The sequence below is a fragment of the Salvelinus fontinalis genome, chromosome 24 (genome assembly GCF_029448725.1).
Source record: "Salvelinus fontinalis isolate EN_2023a chromosome 24, ASM2944872v1, whole genome shotgun sequence".
NCBI lineage: Eukaryota > Metazoa > Chordata > Actinopteri > Salmoniformes > Salmonidae > Salvelinus > Salvelinus fontinalis.
The window spans coordinates 37,475,923-37,503,535 of NC_074688.1; the positions used below are offsets into that span (position 1 = coordinate 37,475,923).

General features: G+C 47.7%; 1 protein-coding gene across 5 annotated transcripts in view; it reads right to left on the bottom strand.

Annotated features, from left to right (window-relative positions):
• Positions 1 to 27,613, bottom strand: part of LOC129822389 (ubiquitin carboxyl-terminal hydrolase 32-like) — a 116,776-nt gene that overhangs the window by 61,974 nt on the left and 27,189 nt on the right. For all 5 annotated transcript variants that reach the window (XR_008754483.1, XM_055880637.1, XM_055880636.1 and 2 more), the window contains exons 2-5: positions 22,088 to 22,215; positions 9,955 to 10,060; positions 9,503 to 9,621; positions 3,876 to 4,035 (exon numbers count right to left, since the gene is read on the bottom strand). Coding sequence is in view for 4 of the 5 variants with exons in the window: in XM_055880637.1 (XP_055736612.1) it covers positions 3,876 to 4,035; positions 9,503 to 9,621; positions 9,955 to 10,060; positions 22,088 to 22,215 (513 nt within the window). In the remaining variant the exon portion in view is untranslated. The remainder of the gene's footprint in view (positions 1 to 3,875; positions 4,036 to 9,502; positions 9,622 to 9,954; positions 10,061 to 22,087; positions 22,216 to 27,613) is intronic.

The window sequence follows — 27,613 nt, forward strand, 5'->3', positions numbered from 1 at the left end:
CATCCATCCTCTCTCCCCCTCCATCCACCCTCTCTCCCCCTCCCTCCATCCACCCTCTCTCCCCCCCTCCATCCATCCTCTCTCCCCCCCCTCCATCCACTCCTCTCTCTCCCTCCCTCCATCCACCCTCTCTCTCCTCCTCCCTCCATCCATCCTCTCTCCCTCCCTCCATCCATCCTCTCTCCCCTCCCTCCATCCATCCCTCCTCCCCCTCCATCCATCCCTCTCCTCCCCCTCCATCCACCCTCTCTCCCCTCCCTCCATCCACCTCTCTCCCCCCCTCCATCCACCCTCTCTCCCCCCCTCCATCCATCCTCTCTCCCCCTCCATCCATCCTCTCTCCTCCCTCCATCCATCCTCTCTCCCTCCTCCATCCATCCTCTCTCCCCCTCCATCCATCCTCTCTCCCCCTCCATCCCTCCCTCCCCCTCCATCCCTCCCTCCCTCTTCCCCTCCCTCCCTCTTCCCCTCCCTCCCTCCCTCCCTCCTCCATCCCTCCCTCTTCCCCTCCATCCCTCCCTCTTCCCCTCCATCCCTCCCTCTCTCCCCTCCATCCACCCTCTCTCCCCCCCCTCCATCCACCCTCTCTCCCCTCCCTCCATCCATCCTCTCTCTCTCCGCTCCCTCCATCCACCCTCTCTCCCCCCCTCCCTCCATCCACCCTCTCTCCCCCCCTCCATCCACCCTCTCTCCCCCCCTCCATCCACCCTCTCTCCCTCCCCTCCATCCACCCTCTCTCCCTCCCCCTCCATCCATCTCTCTCTCCCTCCCTCCATCCATCTCTCTCTCCCCCTCCATCCATCCTCTCTTCCTCCTCCATCCATCCTCTCTCCCCCTCCATCCATCCTCTCTCCCCCTCCATCCATCCTCTCTCCTCCCTCCATCCATCCTCTCTCCCCCTCCATCCATCCTCTCTCCCCCTCCATCCCTCCCTCTTCCCCTCCATCCCTCCCTCTTCCCCTCCATCCCTCCCTCTTCCCCTCCATCCCTCCCTCTTCCCCTCCATCCATCTATCCATTCTCCTGAGGTTTATTCCTGGAAGAGCCCACCTCAGCAGGGTCCAGTTGTCTCTGTGGAGAGTTAAATTGTTGTGTGTGTGTGTGTGTGTGTGTGTTCAATCTGAAGACTGATGGAGAAAGAGAGAAGTGGAGAGGTCAAGAGGACTGATTAGAAACAAGTAAACACCAACAGCTTCAGCGGGTCAATAACCTTTTAACCGCCGTTGAGTCCTTCCCTCCTCAGAGAAATGCTCTGAAACATCAGGTTTAAACAAATAGAGAACACAACCTCACTTTTGTATATTATCTACCTCAATTGCTTTGGCAATGTTAACATATATGTTTACCAGGCCAATAAAGTCCCTTGAATTAATTTAGAGAGAGAGAGACAGAGAGACAGAGAGAGAGTCAGAGAGAGAGTCAGAGTCAGAGAGAGACAGAGAAACAGAGAGAGACAGAGAAACAGAGAGAGAGACAGAGAAACAGAGAGAGAGACAGAGAAACAGAGAGAGAGACAGAGAAACAGAGAGAGAGAAAGAGAAACAGAGAGAGAGAAAGAGAAACAGAGATAGAGACAGAGAGAGAGAGAGACAGAGAGAGACAGAGAGAGAGACAGAGAGAGAGAGAGAGAGAGAGAGAGAGAGAGAGAGAGAGAGACAGAGAGAGACAGAGAGAGAGAGACAGAGAGAGAGAGACAGAGAGAGAGACAGAGAGAGAGACAGAGAGACTGGAGATGGCTTGGGGGAAGTAATGGTGGATTAATATTGAGAAGCCTGGTGTGGAATGGGAGGTGTGTGTGGTGGGGCCCGCCCCTGACTGACTTAATGCCCCTTTAAGAGTAGAACAGTTCGACAGGTCCTCCAACTGGTCTTTCAGAAACACAGAGAACACCAATATAGTCAATGTATCAATCCCAAACGCTAAACAAACCTGAATGAAAGCTATTTGTGTTGTGTTTACTGAACGCAGGCCAGCGTGGGCTAGCCTAGTGGGGAATAGTGCTGTGGTTAAGGCCTGGTAGGGACGAGCAAGGAAAGCAGAGCTGAGGGAGAATAGACACCTGCTCATCTTGTTGCTGTGTGTCATTAAATCAGGCTGCTGCTCCAGCCTGCCTGACACTGCTAATCTATAAAACTCATTACCTCTCCTATGGATCGGCTCCAGGACATGCCTCATGCCCTGACTGACTGACTGACTGAGTGCTGGACCTGTGATTCACTGTCGTTAAAAGTAGTACACCATTGTAGAGAATAGGGTGCCATTTGGGACAAATTTCCTAGCTTAGCATGCTAGTTAAACCGCTAGGCAAAATGGCTAACATTCCATTTCAGGACAGGACCTGGTTGAGACTGATCTCTTTTAAAGATGGCTGGAGCTTGTGGTTTGAGCCTGTTTAAAATACAGGCTGACAGTATTTTGTTCTCAAACAAGAGGCTACATCTCCATTACTGAGTAGCCTGGCATACAGAGATAAATGATTGGCATTCTGCACTTGGGTCTCGTAAAACAAGCCGCAAGCGAATTCACACGAGACCTCCAAATATACACTTCCACAATCTGAAAGTGGAAAAAAAAAAAAAGTGCTTCTTCGTGCTTTTACTTCCTGCACCAACCACCACAACAGGAAGAGGACTACACAGCAAATACAAACCACTAACTCACTCCAACTATCTCTTCATTGTAAAAAAAAAAAAACACACACTAGTGTCAGTGTTGACCACTTCCTAGGCAGTCCCAAACGGTACCTAATTCCCTATTTTTGGCCACAGCCCTATGGGTCCTGGTCAAATGTAGTACACGTCATAGGGAATTGGGTGCCTTTTGGGACGAGACACTAGTCTACAGGAGGTCCAGTGGTGTGCCCAGTACCCACCTAGAGGAGTGACTCTGTCAGAGTGACAACAGAGGTACCATACCATATTCCACCACACATGCCCTGGGACGTGCCGACAGGACTGGCGTGTACCATAGTAGACTCCACCGACCGGCGGCTAACAGCTCAGGAAAAACACACACCACGTTACCTCATGCCATCCTGGTTCCAATACAAGGATTCTCCAATACTATCTCAAACCGACAACTAGCCTATCAGTCCTCCATGGCGTCTGTTGTGTGTGTGTCCGGTCGGCGATGGCGTCTTAGCCAAGAGTGAAGTATGTTCTAGAAAGTCCATGCACGGAGAAGGTGCTCGCCTCACGGCCAAAGAGTCCACACACACACACCTGAACTCTCACACACACACCGCTCAGAGTTAAGAGGATAATCTGGGAGTGGGCAGCAGCAGATTACGAGCTGTCTGCAGGTACTCTCCCGGATTGGCAGCAAAGATCTCTCCTGCTCTCAGGACAGGAAGCAGCTAAGATCTTTGATTGGTCTGGGACACAGCTACATGTAAGAGCTTTCTTTCCAATGGACAGAAAAAGGAGGAGGGACATGAATGACAAAGAGAATGTGACAAAGGGTGACAAATACCAAAATATCATGAAATATGTGCACCGAACTAAAACAGTCTGGTAAATGATCTGTCTTTTTGGGAGATGCCATCACTTTTTTGTTGTTGTTGACTTTACCCAGACGAACACCACATTCCATAGAAGCCTTAAATACCACATGACTTTACCCAGACGAACACCACATTCCATAGAAGCCTTAAATACCACATGACTTTACCCAGACGAACACCACATTCCATAGAAGCCTTAAATACCACATGACTTTACCCAGATGAACACCACATTCCATAGAAGCCTTAAACACCACATGACTTTACTCAGATGAACACCACATTCCATAGAAGCCTTTCAGTAGCAACAGTTTATTTACAGCGTACAGGGTAGGACTGGACCTCTAGAGAGGAGTACGGTAGCGGTCACTCACAGTGTGTGACTCCGGCCAGAGTCTGGTAGAAGGTGGGCGTGTCGCTGTCGTCTGTGAGGGTGACACACACGCCTCCGGAGAGCAGCCAACGGGAGAAGGTGAACGCCTCAGTGTTCTGAAGGAGCCAGTTCTTAAAGCGTTCATAGTTGACTTTCTCCCCCTGAGACAAAAGAAACAAAGCACATCAACAACTTGTTACCAAATCATAAAAGGAGGTAGCGGGAGGAAACATGGGAGACGGACAGGGATTAGCGTTTATATTATAGGTGTATTGTGGAAGTGTCATTGGCCAATAGAGTAACAAACAAATACAAAAGTGTACAAAACAGGAGGAACACTTGCTCTCTTTCTATGACCTAGACCACAGGTGTCCAACTCATTCCGAGGAAGGCCAAGTGGCCGCGGGTTTTCTTTCCTCCTTTGTACTTGATTGATGAATTAAAGTCACTAATTAGTAAGGAACTAGCAACTAGGGCGGTTTCGGTGACCATATTAACGCCACACCAGCAGTCATGACCTCAGTAAAATCCCACGTGACCGTTGAGTCACGCTAATCTCCTTTTATGCACTCCGTACATGCGTTGGTAGTAGCCAGCTCGCTAACGATCGACGGGTCACAAATGGCCTGGTACTCAGGGTGCTATTTGTCTCTGTGAACCACTCTGACGTCAATGCAAATGCCAAAAACACTTATCACTAAAACAGTATGTGCCGTTTCAAATCTCACCTCACTGTGATAGATAACATTTTAAGAAAGAAGATCACTAAGACTTGGAAAGTGAGTGTAAAACATGGTCGTTGCGGATGTTATTTACGAAGCCTAACGACGAAATGGACAGTGTTTTCTAAACTGACGATTCATTTAAAAATTAAAAATAAAACACTCATGAATATTAGATCTTATGCATGAACTACAGTTCTTTCGGGAAAAGATTCACACCCCTAAACTTTTACAAAATGTTGTTGTCTTACAGCTCAAATTTAAAATGGATTAAATTGAGATTTTTGTTGGTCACTGGCCTACACACAAGACCACATGATATCAAAGCAGACATATATGTATAGTACCAGTCAAAAGTTCAGTATTAAACAAATTAAAATATATTTTAGATTCTTAACACTTTTTTGGTTACAACATGATTCCATACGTGTTATTTCATAGTTTGTTTTCACTATTATTATACAATGTAGAAAATATAAAAAATAAAGAAAAACCCTGGATGAGTAGGTGTCCAAACTTTTGACTGGTACTGTGTGTATATATATATATGGTAGAAGGTGATATAGAAGATATATATAATTTTTTACAAATTATTTAAAAAGAAAAGCTTAAATGTCTCGAGTCAATAAGTATTCAACCCCTTTGTTATGACAAGACTAAATAAGTTCAGGAGTAAAAACTAGAAGTCACATAATATGTTGCATGGACTTTCACTGTGTGCAATAATACTGCTTAAGATGAGTTTTGAATGACAAGCCTCGTCTCCGTAACCCCACACATACAGATAATTGTAAAGGTCCCCGCAGTCAAAGACTAGGAAGGTTTTCCAATTTCTCTCATAGAAGGGCATCAATTGGTAGATGGGTATAAAAAAATTCTGTTATTAATTACACTTTGGATGGTGTATCAATACTACAAAGTGACTGGGTATCACCCAATCAGGCCAAATGGGACATTAAAACAGAGTTTAATGGTTGTGACGGGAGAAAACTGAGGATGGATCAACATTGTAGTGACTCCACAATAGTAACCTAATTGAGAAAGTGAAAAGATGGAAACCTTAAACAGAATACAAATATTTTAAAACATGGATCTTGTTTGCAACAAGACATGAAAGTAATACTGCAAAGAATGTGGTAAACAATTAACTTTTTGCCCTAAATACAAAGTGTTATATTTTCAAGCATAGTGGTGGCTGCATCATGTTATGGGTATGCTTGTAATCGTTAAGGACTGGGGAGTTTTTCAGGATAAAAAAAGAAACAGAATGGAGATAAGCACAGGCAAAATCCTAGAGGAAAACCTGGTTCAGTCTGCTTACCACCAGACACTGGAAAATTAATTCACCTTTCAGTAGGACAATAACCTAAAACACAAGGCCAAATCTACATTTTATGCTTATCAAGAAAATAGTGAATGTTCCTGAGTGGCTGAGTTTTGACTTAGATCTACTTGAAAATGTATGGCAAGACCTGAAAATGTCTCTCTAGCAATGATCAACAACCAATTTGACAGAGCTTGAAGAAGTTTTTAAAGAATAAAATGGGCAAATGTTGCACAATCCAGGTATGGAAAGCTCTTAGAGACTAACCTAGAAAGACTGTAATCGCTGTCAAAGGTGCTTCTACAAAGTATTGACTCAGGGGTGTGAATACTTATGTAAAATGTGATATTTCTGTGTTTCACTTTCAATAAATTTGCAACAATTTAAAAACATATTTTCACTTTGCCATTATGAGGTATTGTGTGAGGTTGAAAAAAAAAAAAAAAAGATTAAGAAAAAAAATCTATGAAATCCATTTTTAATTCAGGCTGTAACACAACAAAATGTGTAATTAGTCCGATAAAAACCGCGAATTCAAATAATAATTGTGTCGTTATACAATGCATATTACGTGCGGCAGAGAACTGTACAGGCCTAGGTGATGCTGTCGGTTCATTGATTGTGCAGGGCGGCTTACAGAGTTCATCTACAATTATAGTGAATATGTATTTGATTTAGAATAGCCTGGTAATAAGGGCATTTGTTTTATATTTTCATAAATAGGCTGACAACATTACCTTTACCTTCCATCTCCTCCCTTCCTTTCTCCAGCGCGCATACAGAGGGGCTGGCAACAGTTTAAATCAAATATGTTGTTTCGTTGTGAAAACGTATTACTATCGATGTTCCCCGAACAGATTTCACTCGGGTTTCCCCAAATTGAACCACAGGGTAGCTACAGTAACGGGTTTGGAGAGCCCGTGGCGGAATATCAGCTGTCGCACAGCGAGAGGGTACATGCTCCTCAAAACAGAGGTTGACGTGTGGAGTGAAACAACCAGAGTAGCCGACACAACATGAGTGAAAAATTTAAATGGCGGGAAAGTGGCCTCATTTGATATTTGCATATAGATGATATGCCCTGTTCCTGTTCCCGTTCCCTGTTCCTGTCCCCTGTTCCTGTCCCCTGTTCCTGTCCCCTGTTCCTGTCCCCTGTTCCTGTCCCCTGTTCCTGTCCCCTGTTCCCGTCCCCTGTTCCTGTCCCCTGTTCCTGTCCCCTGTTCCCGTCCCCTGTTCCCGTCCCCTGTCCCTTGTTCCCGTCCCCTGTCCCTTGTTCCCGTCCCCTGTCCCTTGTTCCCGTCCCCTGTCCCTTGTTCCCGTCCCCTGTCCCTTGTTCCCGTCCCCTGTCCTGTCCCCGTTCTTGTCCCCGTTCCCGTTCCTGTCCCTGTTCCCGTCCCCTGTTCCCGTCCCCTGTTCTTGTCCCTGTTCCCGTCTCCTGTCCCCTGTTCCTGTCCCCTGTTCCTGTCCCCCGTTCCTGTCCCCCGTTCCTGTCCCCCGTTCCTGTCCCCCGTCCCCGTCCCCTGTCCCTTGTTCCCGTCCCCTGTCCCTTGTTCCCGTCCCCTGTCCCTTGTTCCCGTCCCCTGTCCGCTCCTGTCTCAGCCTCCAGTATTTATGCTGCAGTAGTTTGTGTCGGGGGGCTAGGGTCAGTTGGTTATACCTGGAGTACTCCTCCTGTCTTATCCAGTGTCCTGTGTGAATTTCAGTATGCTTTCTCTAATTCTCTCGTTCTCTCTTTCTTTCTCTCTCTCTGAGAACCTGAGCCCTAGGACCATACGTCAGGACTACCGGGCATGACGACTCCCTGCTGCCCCCAGTCCGCCTGGCCTTGCTGCTATTCCAGTTTCAACGGTTCTGCCTGCGGTTACAGAACCCCTACCTGTCCCAGACCTGCTGTTTTCAACTCTTAATGATCGGCTATGAAAAGCCAACAGATTTATTCCTGATTATTATTTGACCATGCTTGTCATTTATGAACATTTTGAAAATCTTGGCTCTCTCTAATTTTCTCCTTCTCTCTTTCTTTCTCTCGGAGGACCTGAGCCCTGGGACCATACGTTGGGACTGCCGGGCGTGGTGGCTCCTTGCTGTCCCCAGTCCGCCTGGCCTTGCTGCTGTTCTGCCTGCGGTTATGGAACCGCCACCTGTCCCAGACCTGTTGTTTTTCAACTCTTAATGATCGGCTATGAAAAGCCAACTGAAAAAGTTCATGATTATTATTTGACCATGCTTGTCACTTATGAACATTTTTGAACAACTTGGCATAGTTCTGTTATAATCTCCACCCGGCACAGCCAGAAGAGGACTGGCCACCCCTCATAGCCTGGTTCCTCTCTAGGTTTCTTCCTAGGTTTTGGCCTTTCTAGGGACTTTTTCCTAGCCACCGTGCTTCTACACCTGCATTCTAGCTGTTTGGGGTTTTAGGCTGGGTCTCTGTACAGCACTTCGAGATATTAGCTGATGTACGAAGGGCTATATAAAATAAACTTGATTGATTGATTGATTGTTCCCGTCCCCTGTCCCCTGTTCCCGTCCCCTGTTCCCGTCCCCTGTTCCCGTCCCCTGTTCCCGTCCCCTGTTCCCGTCCCTTTGATAAATGGGCCATTCTAAATCAAAACAAAATTTGACAAATTAGCTAAGAGAGGATTGAGAATAGTCTTATGGGTGATATGATCACTTGATGAGAGAACAGCGTGTGCAGCCTGAGGCAAGGAACAGAGCGGAAGTATTATTATTTTTGTTGCGACTTCCTCAAATCATCAATAACCTATATAGGTCGCATCATGCAGCCTATTTATGTTTTGATATTTAAGACATTCTAAGGTTTGATTCATTCACAACTAAAGTTACAAAAAAATAAACTACATTTAATTATATTCTTCTTACTATAAAATCATATAAATTAATTTCACGGTTCTTTTAAGCCGTCTGCTAAAAGAACAAGCTTAGGGCATGGCTCATAGCCAGATGACACAGAAGGCCAGTTTATATTCTGTACAATACATTTTCTTCATGTCATAATGTTTCTTTAGACCGGTCTAAAATACATAATGGATTTGCGAATGTGTAGACTATATTACATGGATTTATTAGACTTTTTTTTAAATGTAGATGTTCCTAACGTCTGCATCAGTGGCTTGTAGGATATGTGTAGAAGACAGGATATGCTAAAAGTGTTTATGTTAATTAACGACCAATTACCATGAGACCGACAGTTATTTACATGATTATATATTTGAACCTTTAACCTTTAAGTCAGTTAAGAACAAAATCTTATTTACAATGACGGCCTATCAAAAGGCAAAAGGCCTCCTGCGAGGACGGGGTCTGGGATTTACAAAAATATATATATACATGCTGCTGTTTTATGTTAAAAGAGGTCATCTGCAGTTTGCTAATGATATTGGATTCTTGGAGGGGTGTATTATGTAAATACACACACACACACACACACACACACACACACACACACAGTGTGTGACCGGAACCTCCGACTGAGTGATGACTAGAGAGGAGGAGTGTGTTGTGTGTCAAAGTGTCAGTCTGGGTGATTGACAGGTGACAGGACACTAATCTGTGACTGACCTCGCTGAAGCACTTCCTTAGAGACGGCGGGACTTCCCCGTCCAATGCCCGTAGCACGGCCTCCATGTCGTCTCGCGCCGCATAGCCTCCCGACTCACTGGCAAACAGGCTGAAGAGGTCTGTGGTTGGACACACCACACACACAGTTATAATGAGTTCATTCTGGAAGGCAGGTTGGTCTCATCAGTGGCAGGCAGACTCAGACAAGCCAGAGTAGCTGCAGTCTGAAGGTCCATTACTAGTCATCATGCTGCCTCACATCAAATCACACAATTTATTGAGAGAGAGAAAGAGAATGAAAGTTGGAGAGAGAGAGAATGAAAGTTGGAGAGAGAGAGAATGAAAGTTGGAGAGAGAGAGAATGAAAGTTGGAGAGAGAGAGACAGACAGAGAGACAGAAGAATCAAAGTTGGAGAGAGAGAATGAAAGTTGGAGCGAGAGAGAGAACATACACTTGGCCTTCTCCCCATCTCGTCCTCTAGTCAGCAGCACCAGGCCAATGATGAGGTTGTTAAAGTGTAGTCCTTTAGACGTGCCTCCAAATGAGTTGTAGATGACCTGCAGGGAGAGGAGGAGAGTACAGAGAAAGAAAAGATGGTATGAACACACATATATACACACACAACCAGAAGTATGTGGACACCTGCTTGTCCAACATCTCATTCCAAAATCATGGGCATTAATATGGAGTTGGTCCCCCCCCCCCATTTGCTGCTATAACAGCCTCCACTCTTCTGGGAAGGCTTTCCACTAGATGTTGGAACATTGCTGCTATAACAGCCTCCACTCTTCTGGGAAGGCTGTCCACTAGATGTTGGAACATTGCTGCTATAACAGCATCCACTCTTCTGGGAAGGCTTCCCACTAGATGTTGGAACATTGCTGCTGTAACAGCCTCCACTCTTCTGGGAAGGCTTTCCACTAGATGTTGGAACATTGCTGCTATAACAGCATCCACTCTTCTGGGAAGGCTTTCCACTAGATGTTGGAACGTTGCTGCTATAACAGCCTCCACTCTTCTGGGAAGGCTTCCCACTAGATGTTGGAACATTGCTGCTGTAACAGCCTCCACTCTTCTGGGAAGGCTTTCCACTAGATGTTGGAACATTGCTGCTGTAACAGCCTCCACTCTTCTGGGAAGGCTTTCCACTAGATGTTGGAACGTTGCTGCTATAACAGCCTCCACTCTTCTGGGAAGGCTTCCCACTAGATGTTGGAACATTGCTGCTATAACAGCCTCCACTCTTCTGGGAAGGCTTCCCACTAGATGTTGGAACATTGCTGCTATAACAGCCTCCACTCTTCTGGGAAGGCTTTCCACTAGATGTTGGAACGTTGCTGCTATAACAGCCTCCACTCTTCTGGGAAGGCTTTCCACTAGATGTTGGAACATTGCTGCTATAACAGCCTCCACTCTTCTGGGAAGGCTTTCCACTAGATGTTGGAACATTGCTGCTGTAACAGCCTCCACTCTTCTGGGAAGGCTTTCCACTAGATGTTGGAACGTTGCTGCTATAACAGCCTCCACTCTTCTGGGAAGGCTTCCCACTAGATGTTGGAACATTGCTGCTATAACAGCCTCCACTCTTCTGGGAAGGCTTTCCACTAGATGTTGGAACATTGCTGCTATAACAGCCTCCACTCTTCTGGGAAGGCTTTCCACTAGATGTTGGAACATTGCTGCTATAACAGCCTCCACTCTTCTGGGAAGGCTTTCCACTAGATGTTGGAACGTTGCTGCTATAACAGCCTCCACTCTTCTGGGAAGGCTTCCCACTAGATGTTGGAACATTGCTGCTATAACAGCCTCCACTCTTCTGGGAAGGCTTTCCACTAGATGTTGGAACATTGCTGCTATAACAGCCTCCACTCTTCTGGGAAGGCTTCCCACTAGATGTTGGAACATTGCTGCTATAACAGCCTCCACTCTTCTGGGAAGGCTGTCCACTAGATGTTGGAACATTGCTGTGGGGAAACAGTCTTCCATTCAGCCACAATAACATTAGTGAGATTGGGCTCTGATGTTGGGATATTAGGCCTGTGTATACTGTATACACATATGTGTGTATATGTATACAGTGCCGTGAAAAAGTATTTTGCCCCCTTCCTGGTTCTCTATTGTTGATACTGAATGTTTCCCCGCAGCAATGTTCCAACATCTTGTGGAAAGCCTTCCCAGAAGGCTTTCCACAAGTAGTATTGGCAGTAGAATTTACTTTTTCAAAGCCGGTATATTTAGACAACGCTTAATATTGACTTAACTCTGCTTGGCCTGAACGTTGCCCTGACAACATATTTCAACTTCCTGAGGACATGTTCTGCATATTATCGAACATGATTATGCACACATTCAACTTTCTTAGGAACCAGGAACCATGTGCACAAATAGTGGCAGGCCAAAATGAATGATAAGACGACAAACTGAACCACTAAAAGAGAGACACAGAGAGACAGAGACAGACAGACACACCTATATTAGGGCACTGCAATAGCTGCATATCACTATTTCCTTGGGACACATTTCCCCTGAACATGACAGTGAAGTCCTAAATGAATTACCCTTTGGAAACGCACTGAAGTCCTAAATGAATTACCCTCTGGAAACGCTGCCATAAAGACTAAATGTATAGACCTAAAACATTTCCTTTCAAATCAAGCTACTCACGCTGGCTAACAGCCTAGCCCTTTCTGTTGTACATAGCAGCATAAGCGCTGACAAAGTGATTGAGATAGAAAGAAAAAGGAGAAGAAGCTTTGAGATGTGGTCAACACACTGCCTATACTGGACTCACAACTCATTAACTATGCTATATAGGCTTCCTTCATCAGAACGTATTAATACGCATTTCGGCAGACTCAACAGCCTTGGTTTCTCTAATGGCTGCCTCGCCTGGTTCACTAACTACTTCTCAGATAGAGGTCAGTGTGTCAAATCAGAGGGCCTGTTGTCCGGGACCTCAGGCAGTCTATGGGGGTACCACAGGGTTCAGTCCTCGGGCCGACTCTCTTCTCTGTATATATCAATGATGTCGCTCTTGCTGCGGGTGATTCTCTGATCCACCTCTACGCAGACAACACCATTCTGTATACATCAATGATGTCGCTCTTGCTGCGGGCGATTCCTTGATCCACCTCTACGCAGACGACACCATTCTGTATACATCAATGATGTCGCTCTTGCTGCGGGCGATTCCTTGATCCACCTGTACGCAGACGACACCATTCTGTATACATCTGGCCCTTCTTTGGACACTGTGTTAATAAACCTCCAAACGAGCTTCAATGCCACACAACACTCCTTCCGTGGCCTCCAACTGCTCTTAAATGCTAGTAAAACTAAAAACTAACTAAAAGTAAAACTAAATGCATGCTCTTCAACCGATCGCTGCACGCCCCCGCCCACCTGGCATCACCTCTCAGGAAGGTTCTGACTTAGAATATGTGGACAACTACAAATACCTAGGTGTCTGGTGAGACTGTAAACTCTCCTTCCAGATGCATATTAAGCATCTCCAATCGAAAATTAAATCTAGAAACAGCTTCCTATTTCACAGCAAAGCCTCCTTCACTCATGCTGCCAAACATACCCTCGTAAAACTGACTATCCTGCCGATCCTTGACTTCGGCGATGTAATTTACAAAATAGCCTCCAACAGTCTACTCAGCAAATTGGATGCAGTCTATCACAGTGCCATCCATCACCAAAGCCCCATACACTACCCACCATTGCGACCTGTATGCTCTCGTTGGTTGGTCCTCGCTACATATTTGTCGCCAAACCCACTGGCTCCAGGTCATCTAAAAGTCTTCGCTAGGTAGAGCTCCGCCTTCTCAGCTCACTGGTCACGATAACACCACCCACCCGTAGCACGCGCTACAGCAGGTACAGTTGAGTCGGAAGTTTACATACACCTTAGCCAAATACATTTAAACTCAGTTTATCACAATTCCTGACATTTAATCCTAGTAAAAAAATCCCTGTTTTAGGTCAGTTAGGATTACCACTTTATTTAAAAAATGTGAAATGTCAGAATAATAGTAGAGCGAATGATTTATTTAAGCTTTTATTTATTTCATCACATTCCCAGTTGGTCAAAAGTTTACATACACTCAATTAGTATTTGGTAACATTGCCTTTAAATTGTTTAACTTGGGTCAAACGTTTCAGTTAGCCTTACACAAGCTTCCCACAATAAGTTGGGTGAATTTTGGCCCATTCCTCCTGACAGAGCTGGTGTAACTGAGTCAGGTTTGTAGGCCTCCTTGCTCGCACACAGTTTTTCAGTTCTGCCCACAACATTTTCTATAAGATTGAGGTCAGGGCTTTGTGATGGCCACTCCAATACCTTGACTTTGTTGCCGTTAAGCCATTTTGCCACAACTTTGGAAGTATGCTTGGGGTCATTGTCCATTTGGAATACCCATTTGCAATCAAGCTTGAAATTCATGACTGATGTCTTGAGATGTTGCTTCAATATATCCACATAATTTTCCTCCCTCATGAAGCCATCTATTTTGTGAAGTGCACCAGACCCTCCTGCAGAAAGCACCCCCACAACATGATGCTGCCACCCCCGTGCTTCACGGTTGGGATGGTGTTCTTCGGCTTGCAAGCCTCTCCCTTTTTCCTCCAAACATAACGATGGTCATTAGGGCCAAAAAGTTATATTTTTGTTTCATCAGACCAGAGGACATTTCTCCAAAATGCACAATCTTTGTCCCCATGTACAGTTGCAAACCGCAGTCTGGCTTTTTATGGTGGTTTTGGAGCAGTGGCTTTTTCCATGCTGAGCTGCCTTTCAGGTTATGTCGATAGAGGACTCGTTTTACTGTGGATAAAGATACTTTTGTACCCGTTTCCTCCAGCATCTTCACAAGGTCCTTTGCTGTTGTTCTGGGATTGATTTGCACCAAAGTATGTTCATCTCTAGAAGACAGAACGTGTCTCCTTCCTGAGAGGTGTGACGGCTGTGTGGGCCCATGGTGTTTATACTTGCGTACTATTGTTTGAACAGATGAACGTGGTACCTTCAGGCATTTGGAAATTGCTCCATAAGGATTTATTTAAAAAATATACACTGCTCAAAAAAATTAAGGGAACACTAAAATAACACATCCTAGATCTGAATGAATGAAATATTCTTATTAAATACTTTTTTCTTTACATAGTTGAATGCGCTGACAACAAAATCACACAAAAATTATCAATGGAAATCAAATTTATCAACCCATGGAGGTCTGGATTTGGAGTCACACTCAAAATTAAAGTGGAAAAACACACTACAGGCTGATCCAACTTTGATGTAATGTCCTTAAAACAAGTGAAAATGAGGCTCAGTAGTGTGTGTGGCCTCCACGTGCCTGTATGACCTCCCTACAACGCCTGGGCATGCTCCTGATGAGGTGGCGGATGGTCTCCTGAGGCATCTCCTCCCAGACCTGGACTAAAGCATCCGCCAAGTCCTGGACAGTCTGTGGTGCAACGTGGCGTTGGTGGATGGAGTGAGACATGATGTCCCAGATGTGCTCAATTGGATTCAGGTCTGGGGAACGGGCGGGCCAGTTCATAGCATCAATGCCTTCCTCTTGCAGGAACTGCTGACACACTCCAGCCACATGAGGTCTAGCATTGTCTTGCATTAGGAGGAACCCAGGGCCAACCACACCAGCATATGGTCTCACAAGGGGTCTGAGGATCTCATCTCGGAACCTAATGGCAGTCAGGCTACCTCTGGCGAGCCCATGGAGGGCTGTGCGGCCCCCAAAAGAAATGCCACCCCACACCATGACTGACCCACCGCCAAACCGGTCATGCTGGAGGATGTTGCAGGCAGCAGAACGTTCTCCACGGCGTCTCCAGACTGTCACATGTGCTCAGTGTGAACCTGCTTTCATCTGTGAAGAGCATAGGGCGCCAGTGGCGAATTTGACAATCTTTGTGTTCTCTGGCAAATGCCAAACGTCCTGCACGGTGTTGGGCTGTAAGCACAACCCCCACCAGTGGACGTCGGGCCCTCATACCATCCTCATGGAGTCTGTTTCTGACCGTTTGAGCAGACATGCACATTTGTGGCATGCTGGAGGTCATTTTGCAGGGCCTTGGCAGTGCACCTCCTTGCACAAAGGCGAAGGTAGCGGTCCTGCTGCTGGGTTGTTGCCCTCCTACGGCCTCCTCCACGTCTCCTGATGTACTGGCCTGTGTCCTGGTAGCGCCTCCATGCTCTACGCTGACAGATACAGCAAACCTTCTTGCCACAGCTCTCATTGATGTGCCACCCTGGATGAGCTGCACTACCTGAGCCACTTGTGTGGGTTGTAGACTCAGTCTCATGCTACCACTAGAGTGAAAGCAACGCCAGCATTCAAAAGTGACCAAAACATCAGCCAGGAAGCATAGGAACTGAGAAGTGGTCTGTGGTCACCACCTGCAGAACCACTCTTTTATTGGGGGTGTCTTGCTAATTGCCTATAATTTCCACCTGTTGTTTATTCCATTTGCACAACAGCATGTGACATTTATTGTCAATCAGTGTTGATTCCTAAGTGGACAGTTTGATTTCACGTGTAACCCTGTTGTTGTTTGTGTTGCACTGCTTTGCTTTATCTTGGCCAGGTCGCAGTTGTAAATGAGAAATTGTTCTCAACTGGCCTACCTGGTTAAATAAAAAGGTGAAATAAAATAATAAAAACATTAAAATAATGAACGGATTCACAACATTTGGATTACCAGGGAAAAGATGCCAAACATTAACAACGATGTATGACGAGATCCTGGTGATGGTGGTGTATGGTAATGTGTGGCCTGACTCCCTCTGTGTTAATCACGGTGACGAGCGGCCCCTAGCCGGGCCCTGTGGTCCCACTAACCACAGTGACGGAGTTGCCCCTAGCCGGGCCCTGTGGTCCCACTAACCACAGTGACGGAGTGGCCCCTAGCCGGGCCCTGTGGTCCCACTAACCACAGTGACGGAGGGGCCCCTAGCCGGGCCCTGTGGTCCCACTAACCACAGTGACGGAGGGGCCCCTAGCCGGGCCCTGTGGTCCCACTAACCACAGTGACGGAGGGGCCCCTAGCCGGGCCCTGTGGTCCCACTAACCACAGTGACGGAGGGGCCCCTAGCCGGGCCCTGTGGTCCCACTAACCACAGTGACGGAGGGGCCCCTAGCCGGGCCCTGTGGTCCCACTAACCACAGTGACGGAGGGGCCCCTAGCCGGGCCCTGTGGTCCCACTAACCACAGTGACGGAGGGGCCCCTAGCCGGGCCCTGTGGTCCCACTAACCACAGTGACGGAGGGGCCCCTAGCCGGGCCCTGTGGTCCCACTAACCACAGTGACGGAGGGGCCCCTAGCCGGGCCCTGTGGTCCCACTAACCACAGTGACGGAGGGGCCCCTAGCCGGGCCCTGTGGTCCCACTAACCACAGTGACGGAGGGGCCCCTAGCCGGGCCCTGTGGTCCCACTAACCACAGTGACGGAGGGGCCCCTAGCCGGGCCCTGTGGTCCCACTAACCACAGTGACGGAGGGGCCCCTAGCCGGGCCCTGTGGTCCCACTAACCACAGTGACGGAGGGGCCCCTAGCCGGGCCCTGTGGTCCCACTAACCACAGTGACGGAGTGGCCCCTAGCCGGGCCCTGTGGTCCCACTAACCACAGTGACGGAGTGGCCCCTAGCCGGGCCCTGTGGTCCCACTAACCACAGTGACGGAGTGGCCCCTAGCCGGGCCCTGTGGTCCCACTAACCACAGTGACGGAGTGGCCCCTAGCCGGGCCCTGTGGTCCCACTAACCACAGTGACGGAGTGGCCCCTAGCCGGGCCCTGTGGTCCCACTAACCACAGTGACGGAGTGGCCCCTAGCCGGGCCCTGTGGTCCCACTAACCACAGTGACGGAGTGGCCCCTAGCCGGGCCCTGTGGTCCCACTAACCACAGTGACGGAGGGGCCCCTAGCCGGGCCCTGTGGTCCCACTAACCACAGTGACGGAGTGGCCCCTAGCCGGGCCCTGTGGTCCCACTAACCACAGTGACGGAGTGGCCCCTAGCCGGGCCCTGTGGTCCCACTAACCACAGTGACGGAGTGGCCCCTAGCCGGGCCCTGTGGTCCCACTAACCACAGTGACGGAGTGGCCCCTAGCCGGGCCCTGTGGTCCCACTAACCACAGTGACGGAGTGGCCCCTAGCCGGGCCCTGTGGTCCCACTAACCACAGTGACGGAGTGGCCCCTAGCCGGACCCTGCTGTCAGACCTAGTGATGGACATACCTGGAGGGTCTCCCAATGCCACAAGATTAACAGCCCTGGCAGGAGTCTGCTGCCTGATAGACCCAAACACTACACTCCTTAGTTAAACATTCAACACACCCACACAGCCTTTTTGAGCAGCTAGGTATAAATGTCCCACTTTCTCTGAAAATCACACGTTGTTGTGGGAAGCAGACATCTAAAAATAAAACTAGTGAAGGACGTGGCTGCAGCGCCACTCAGTATAATAGTAGCTCCTCCATTGAACCCGTCTGTCTACTACCATCGTACAGCTGAGGCACTTTAAATCTCAGAGTGAATCTGACTTGCTGCTGTCTCACTGGTAAAAGTCAAATATAAAATGTCTGCCTTCCTGCCTGTTTGAACACTATAGCCATGTCCCAAACTGCACTCTATTCCCTATGGGTCCCGGTCAAAAGTAGTGTACCCTATTCCCTATGGGTCCCGGTCAAAAGCACTGTACCCTATTCCCTATGGGTCCCGGTCAAAAGTAGTGTACCCTATTCCCTATGGGTCCTGGTCAAAAGTAGTGTACCCTATTCCCTATGGGTCCTGGTCAAAAGTAGTGTACCCTATTCCCTATGGGTCCCGGTCAAAAGTAGTACACTATAAAAAGGGAACATGCTGCCATTTAGGATGCAGACTGTGCCTATTTGTAGACTCAGCTAGGAAGACGTGAAGTTGTAATATCCTCCTGTTGTAAAGCTGCCAGCACAACCTTCTGCTGGCCTATTGATTAACAATCAAGCAGGAGAGACCAAGTGCCCGTTTCAATCAATAGCCAGCTTTCCCGGGCCAGCTGTTTTCAATCCAAGTCAATAGCCAGGTTTCCTGGGCCAGCTGTTTTCATTCCAAGTCAATAGCCAGGTTTCCTGGGCCAGCTGTTTTCAATCCAAGTCAATAGCCAGGTTTCCTGGGCCAGCTGTTTTCATTCCAAGTCAATAGCCAGGTTTCCTGGGCCAGCTGTTTTCAATCCAAGTCAATAGCCAGGTTTCCTGGGCCAGCTGTTTTCAATCCAAGTCAATAGCCAGGTTTCCTGGGCCAGCTGTTTTCATTCCAAGTCAATAGCCAGGTTTCCTGGGCCAGCTGTTTTCAATCCAAGTCAATAGCCAGGTTTCCTGGGCCAGCTGTTTTCATTCCAAGTCAATAGCCAGGTTTCCTGGGCCAGCTGTTTTCAATCCAAGTCAATAGCCAGGTTTCCTGGGCCAGCTGGAGAGCATGTTGGTATTAACATTTAATTTTTTTTACTTTTAAACCTGCAATATGTAAAGAAAAACTATTTCACAGCAGTTTATTTGGTACAATGATTATCTAGACTATACATTGCTTGCTTTGTCACAAACAGAAATGAGCACTATTCACATTTTTGCAACCAGGAAATGGCGGAGCGATTTCTGCATATTGCATTTTTAACTTTGATTTGTTGTTGCTGAGTATGTTGAGCCAAATATGTATTCTTGCAGATCTAAAAGGTCTTTGATTGAATGTCGCCAATACTGTATCAATGGGATGACACACACCAAGACCTACGGGTTGGGTTACTATTGTGAACACAGGCCAAGCATTTTATTTCACTTCCTCAAAACAATGTCCACCGCAGAATACGCCTACGTCAGTTAGCCTTCATGACCCAGTCACTGACTTTGACACACAATTAGTGTTTAGTCACTAAAAAAAAGTCAGTCAGGTAGCATGTGTGTGTTTGCGTGTGCTTTTGTGCGTGTTTGCGTGTGCGTGCGTGTGCGTGTGTAATTGGGAATAGTCCTCTGACAGTACGGGTAGTTCCTCCTTTCAGCCTAACTGGACAGAAACCAGAGCAGGAAGAGAGAGAGCATCTGATTGGAAAGTGGAACTAGAAGTATTGAACAACCAACTGTGGAAAAGCATTAAACCAGCTAGCTACAGTATGAACTGGAGTAGTCTAAAACGACTTTATATCACGAGTCACTGAGGTCACCCTAACACAGCTACAATGGGGCTGCATCCCAAATGACACCCTATATAGTGAACTACTGGTTTGTAGTTGGGACAAATGACTGAGGGTCAATCTCAATAGGCTGAAAGCATGACTACTCCGAGTTGAAGTAGCCTCAATGAACGGATCTAGGACCCAATGTCATCTAATGTCAATCCAATGTTATGTCATCCAATGTCAATCCAATGTCATGTCATGTCATGCCAATGTAATGTCATGCAGATGCTTGTAAAGGAAACATGTTGATGTCCATGTCTAAGGGATAGGATCCATCTCGGTCTTTCTAATGAGCTCATTCTTTCTTTAGGCCACGTGACAGACAGCAGGCCTCCGCGTGACAGACAGCAGGCCTCCGCGTGACAGACAGCAGGGCTCCGCGTGACAGACAGCAGGGCTCCGCGTGACAGACAACAGGGCTCCGCGTGACAGACAACAGGGCTCCGCGTGACAGACAACAGGGCTCCGCGTGACAGACAACAGGGCTCCGCGTGACAGACAACAGGGCTCCGCGTGACAGACAACAGGGCTCCGCGTGACAGACAACAGGGCTCCGCGTGACAGACAACAGGGCTCCGCGTGACAGACAACAGGGCTCCGCGTGACAGACAACAGGGCTCCGCGTGACAGACAACAGGGCTCCGCGTGACAGACAACAGGGCTCCGCGTGACAGACAACAGGGCTCCGCGTGACAGACAACAGGGCTCCGCGTGACAGACAACAGGGCTCCGCGTGACAGACAACAGGGCTCCGCGTGACAGACAACAGGGCTCCGCGTGACAGACAACAGGGCTCCGCGTGACAGACAACAGGGCTCCGCGTGACAGACAACAGGGCTCCGCGTGACAGACAACAGGGCTCCGCGTGACAGACAACAGGGCTCCGCGTGACAGACAACAGGGCTCCGCGTGACAGACAACAGGGCTCCGCGTGACAGACAACAGGGCTCCGCGTGACAGACAACAGGGCTCCGCGTGACAGACAACAGGGCTCCGCGTGACAGACAACAGGGCTCCGCGTGACAGACAACAGGGCTCCGCGTGACAGACAACAGGGCTCCGCGTGACAGACAACAGGGCTCCGCGTGACAGACAACAGGGCTCCGCGTGACAGACAACAGGGCTCCGCGTGACAGACAACAGGGCTCCGCGTGACAGACAACAGGGCTCCGCGTGACAGACAACAGGGCTCCGCGTGACAGACAACAGGGCTCCGCGTGACAGACAACAGGGCTCCGCGTGACAGACAACAGGGCTCCGCGTGACAGACAACAGGGCTCCGCGTGACAGACAACAGGGCTCCGCGTGACAGACAACAGGGCTCCGCGTGACAGACAACAGGGCTCCGCGTGACAGACAACAGGGCTCCGCGTGACAGACAACAGGGCTCCGCGTGACAGACAACAGGGCTCCGCGTGACAGACAACAGGGCTCCGCGTGACAGACAACAGGGCTCCGCGTGACAGACAACAGGGCTCCGCGTGACAGACAACAGGGCTCCGCGTGACAGACAACAGGGCTCCGCGTGACAGACAACAGGGCTCCGCGTGACAGACAACAGGGCTCCGCGTGACAGACAACAGGGCTCCGCGTGACAGACAACAGGGCTCCGCGTGACAGACAACAGGGCTCCGCGTGACAGACAACAGGGCTCCGCGTGACAGACAACAGGGCTCCGCGTGACAGACAACAGGGCTCCACGTGACAGATAACAGGGCTCCACGTGACAGATAACAGGGCTCCACGTGACAGATAACAGGGCTCCACGTGACAGATAACAGGGCTCCACGTGACAGATAACAGGGCTCCACGTGACAGATAACAGGGTTCCACGTCACAGATAACAGGGTTCCACGTGACAGATAACAGGGCTCCACGTGACAGATAACAGGGCTCCACGTGACAGATAACAGGGCTCCACGTGACAGATAACAGGGTTCCACGTAGCAAATAACAGGGTTCCACGTGACAGATAACAGGGTTCCATGTTATAGATAACAGGGTTCCACGTTATAGATAACAGGGTTCCATTTATAGGGAATAGGGTTCCATTTGGAACACAACCCCAGACTCCTGGTTTAGAAACCCTTATTACAGGGGGAGTCAAATACCACAGACAGCACTTCTGGTTTCCATCATTCCCCTCTAATCAAAGTTTTTGTCACAGGCTCTAACCAATAGTGCAAAAAAGGTATTAATGTGAACAATAGGTAGGTAAAGTAATAAAAACAACAGTAAAAAAGACTGATAAAATAACAGTAGCAAGGCTGTATACACACACCGGTTAGTCGGGCTGATTGCGGTAGAATGTACATGTAGATATGGTTAAGGTGTGTCTATGTTCTGGGTCTTACTTCTGCAACCTTCGGAGGGACTCCATCTCCCAGTACTTCTCTGTAGAAGCACTGTTGGGCCATGTAGTAGGACAGGCCGCTGGTCCTCTTAAAGGCATCCTTCAGCCGCTTCAACTCCACATCAGTTACTACAGAGAGAGGGAAGGAGAGAGAGCAGGGGAGAGGGGGAGAGAAATGAAAGAGGGTGAATTAACATCAGGCTAAAGACAAAGGTGTCCTGAGCCAATTAACATCAGGCTAAAGACAAAGGTGCCCTGAGCCAATTAACATCAGGCTAAAGACAAAGGTGTCCTGAGCCAATTAACATCAGGCTAAAGACAAAGGTGTCCTAAACCAACTAACATCAGGCTAAAGACAAAGGTGTCCTGAGCCAATTAACATCAGGCTAAAGACAAAGGTGTCCTGAGCCAATTAACATCAGGATAAAGACAAAGGTGTCCTGAGCCAATTAACATCAGGCTAAAGACAAAGGTGTCCTGAGCCAATTAACATCAGGATAAAGACAAAGGTGTCCTAAACCAATTAACATCAGGCTAAAGACAAAGGTGTCCTAAACCAAAGGGGAATTTGGGGAGAGTAAGTTGATCTTATTGGTGTCACGGGTAGCATCCCAAACGGTTCCCCATTCCTAGTGCACGACTGTTGACCAAAGTCCTAGGGAATAGGGTGCCATTTGGGACGCAGATTCTGTCTACAGGCAACTTTTGCCCAGAGCAGTGCAGTCCAGGAACTGCCGAGCCCAGAGCAGCCAGCAGTGCAGTACGGGAACTGTAGAGCCCAGAGCAGCCAGCAGCAACACTGCAGGAACTGCCGAGCCCAGAGCAGCCAGCAGCAACACTGCAGGAACTGCCGAGCCCAGAGCAGCCAGCAGCAACACTGCAGGAACTGCCGAGCCCAGAGCAGCCAGCAGCAACACTGCAGGAACTGCCGAGCCCAGAGCAGCCAGCAGCAACACTGCAGGAACTGCCGAGCCCAGAGCAGCCAGCAGCAACACTGCAGGAACTGCCGAGCCCAGAGCAGCCAGCAGCAACACTGCAGGAACTGCCGAGCCCAGAGCAGCCAGCAGCAACACTGCAGGAACTGCTGAGCCCAGAGCAGCCAGCCGCAACACTGCAGGAACTGCTGAGCCCAGAGCAGCCAGCAGCAACACTGCAGGAACTGCCGAGCCCAGAGCAGCCAGCAGTGCAGTCCAGGAACTGCTGAGCCCAGAGCAGCCAGCAGCAACACTGCAGGTCTGACAGAAAGGTCCTCAATACCTCCCCACTGCTCCCTTCTAGGTTGTTACGACAGTGGAGTTATGACTGCAGGGGCAGCGGTACTCAGTGCTCACACACACACACCAAGGTTTCCGTTAGGACAACGTGACCTGCAAGATTTTTAATTTACCGGATATTTGAGAAATGTACATGACATCCCAAATTGGGTGCATAAAGCATTATGGTTAGCACCCATGGTGCTCCAAATCACATTATGGTAATTCATTTTAACACAAATTAAAATTAGCCTGTAATGTTGTAGTAAAATAAAGTCGAACAATGTTCATATACCATCACGACAGGTTTTATTGAAAAGCAAAACATTGTCAGTTTTATCTTCATCCTTGCTATAAAAATCATAAATTAATATCATCATCATCATCATCATCATCATTTTAACCTAGAACAAGTCACCTACACAGTAATAAAACAAATCATATTTGTATAATATAATTAGCGAACGACCTGTCCTAAAGGCTATTTGTATGAACATTTTAATTAATAAATAACAAAAAAACAGCTGGTTTTCAAATACAAATCTAAGCCTCTCTAATGTAATTTAGCCTAGGCATGAACATTTTAATTAGGCCTAAAACAATAACACAAGATGGCTGTCTACAAACACCAGGGCCAGCCGGTCATGGCTAGAAGGGGTCCAGCCAGGGGCGGCAAGTAGCCTAACGGTTAGAGCGAATCCCAGTGCTGACAATGTAAAAATCCATCGTTCTGGCCCTGAACAAGGCAGTTAACCCACTGTAGGCCATCATTGAAAATAAGAATTTGTTCTTAACTGACTTCGTTAAATAAAAGGTTAAAAAAAAGGGATCCAGTCAAACACCAGGGCAGGCCGGTCATGGCTAGAAGGGATACAGCTTTTGTAAAATTAAAATCAAATTTGACTTTAGATAGGAGAATTAAAGTAGGAGGTTAGGAAAAAGGGGAGGTTGGGGTTAGCTATAATGCTAAAAGAAATAATATAACTTTTGACGTTAATTTGACAAAAGATGGAGCCCTTCTAGCCATGACCAGGCTGGCCCGCCCCTCCCCTGCTGTGATTCAGCACCACAGCGGTGGGAAGAGGACGGCCACACAATGAAGAAATTATAAAACTCGTGGGTTGGACAAACAAATTCAATAAGTAAATAAAACAAAATTAATTGAGGCTGGTTCAATGAGACAAAGATGATTTAAATAAATCATTGATAATAATAAATAAATAAGGTCAGGAACGTGACACAATGCTCCTGTGAAACAAGGTCTGTGCCAATGCATTTAATGAAAACACTGGTTTCCAAAGCTCAAAATATTTCACTATTTTTACAGTTAAAATCTATGAACATTATGCAGTATATGTTTATTGTAATTTGAACTAATTGTGGGGTCATGACTCGTTTCATGTGATATACGTGGCTTATAGATGACCACTCGGTTTCCTACTGTAGACAGGCGAGTGTAACATTGTAACCTACTGTAGACAGGCGAGTGTAACATTGTAACCTACTGTAGACAGGCGAGTGTAACATTGTAACCTACTGTAGACAGGCGAGTGTAACATTGTAACCTACTGTAGACAGGCGAGTGTAACATTGTAACCTACTGTAGACAGGCGAGTGTAACATTGTAACCTACTGTAGACAGGCGAGTGTAACATTGTAACCTACTGTAGACAGGCGAGTGTAACATTGCAACCTACTGTAGACAGGCGAGTGTAACATTGTAACCTACTGTAGACAGGCGAGTGTAACATTGTAACCTACTGTAGACAGGCGAGTGTAACATTGTAACCTACTGTAGACAGGCGAGTGTAACATTGTAACCTACTGTAGACAGGCGAGTGTAACATCGTAACCTACTGTAGACAGGCGAGTGTAACATCGTAACCTACTGTAGACAGGCGAGTGTAACATTGTAACCTACTGTAGACAGGCGAGTGTAACATTGTAACCTACTGTAGACAGGCGAGTGTAACATTGTAACCTACTGTAGACAGGCGAGTGTAACATTGTAACCTACTGTAGACAGGTGAGTGTAACATTGTAACCTACTGTAGACAGGTGAGTGTAACATCGTAACCTACTGTAGACAGGCGAGTGTAACATTGTAACCTACTGTAGACAGGTGAGTGTAACATTGTAACCTACTGTAGACAGGCGAGTGTAACATCGTAACCTACTGTAGACAGGCGAGTGTAACATTGTAACCTACTGTAGACAGGCGAGTGTAACATTGTAACCTACTGTAGACAGGCGAGTGTAACATCGTAACCTACTGTAGACAGGCGAGTGTAACATCGTAACCTACTGTAGACAGGCGAGTGTAACATTGTAACCTACTGTAGACAGGTGAGTGTAACATCGTAACCTACTGTAGACAGGTGAGTGTAACATCGTAACCTACTGTAGACAGGTGAGTGTAACATTGTAACCTACTGTAGACAGGCGAGTGTAACATTGTAACCTACTGTAGACAGGTGAGTGTAACATCGTAACAGGTGAGTGTAACATCGTAACTCTCCGATGTGAAGAGATGGCAACAATGTTTTGTTTCCAAGTGCATCTGAATAAAGCTCAAATTGAAATGCACCAAATTACACATCATAACTCTTATCAATCACTTCCAAATCTGTATACAAAACATGACACAGGGGCTGAATATGTTGAGCTTGACTAGGAAGACAGCAGAACTGCTAAGGACTGGGCCTGACGAACACAAAATAATTTGCTTCTAAATTGGCCGGCTCAAAAAGTGAGCCGCTGCTGTTGTGAAGTTAAAACTGTCCAACTCCTTGGAGCAGCTTGATGCACATCAGCCTCGCCAACTCCTTGGAGCAGCTTGATGCACATCAGCCTCGCCAACTCCTTGGAGCAGCTTGATGCACATCAGCCTCGCCAACTCCTTGGAGCAGCTTGATGCACATCAGCCTCGCCAACTCCTTGGAGCAGCTTGATGCACATCAGCCTCGCCAACTCCTTGGAGCAGCTTGATGCACATCAGCCTCGCCAACTCCTTGGAGCAGCTTGATGCACATCAGCCTCGCCAACTCCTTGGAGCAGCTTGATGCACATCAGCCTCGCCAACTCCTTGGAGCAGCTTGATGCACATCAGCCTCGCCAACTCCTTGGAGCAGCTTGATGCACATCAGCCTCGCTACTTTGTCCTCGAGAAGGAGCCATCTTTACTCTGTTGCGGAGAAAGAATCCCCTCTCTGCTGGCACACTGGAAACGGGGGATAATCAACACAATCTTCAACAATTTTGCCCAGTTGGGGTACACTTAGCTGAAGCCCCTTATAAAAAAGGAACACGCGTCTAACGTGAGTAAAACAAGAAACACTCATTTCCAAGCTGCTTGAGGATTTAATACCCTATGAAGTATATTAGCCTTCGGAGCACATTAGGGTATTAAATCCTTAATACCAGTCATGAAGTATATTAGCCTTCGGAGCACATTGACTGGTATTTCCATCAATTAATTAAAAGCATTATTTTGCAATGGAATTCTTTTTTTCCTTCTTCATGGCAACAATTTTATTCATGTTGGGTAACTGTAGTAACCTAGTTCCCAACCACCTCTCTCCCCAAGGAAGGGACTGTAGTAACCTAGTTACCAACCACCTCTCTCCACTAGGAAGGGACTGTAGTAACCTAGTTACCAACCACCTCTCTCCCCAAGGAAGGGACTGTAGTAACCTAGTTACCAACCACCTCCCTCCCCTAGGAAGGGACTGTAGTAACCTAGTTACCAACCACCTCTCTCTCCCCTAGGAAGGGACTGTAGTAACCTAGTTACCAACCACCTCTCTCCCCTAGGAAGGGACTGTAGTAACCTAGTTACCAACCACCTCTCTCCCCTAGGAAGGGACTGTAGTAACCTAGTTACCAACCACCTCTCTCCCCTAGGAAGGGACTGTAGTAACCTAGTTACCAACCACCTCTCTCCCCTAGGAAGGGACTGTAGTAACCTAGTTACCAACCACCTCTCTCCCCTAGGAAGGGACTGTAGTAACCTAGTTACCAACCACCTCTCTCCCCTAGGAAGGGACTGTAGTAACCTAGTTACCAACCACCTCTCTCCCCTAGGAAGGGACTGTAGTAACCTAGTTACCAACCACCTCTCTCCCCTAGGAAGGGACTGTAGTAACCTAGTTACCAACCACCTCTCTCCCCTAGGAAGGGACTGTAGTAACCTAGTTACCAACCACCTCTCTCCCCTAGGAAGGGACTGTAGTAACCTAGTTACCAACCACCTCTCTCCCCTAGGAAGGGACTGT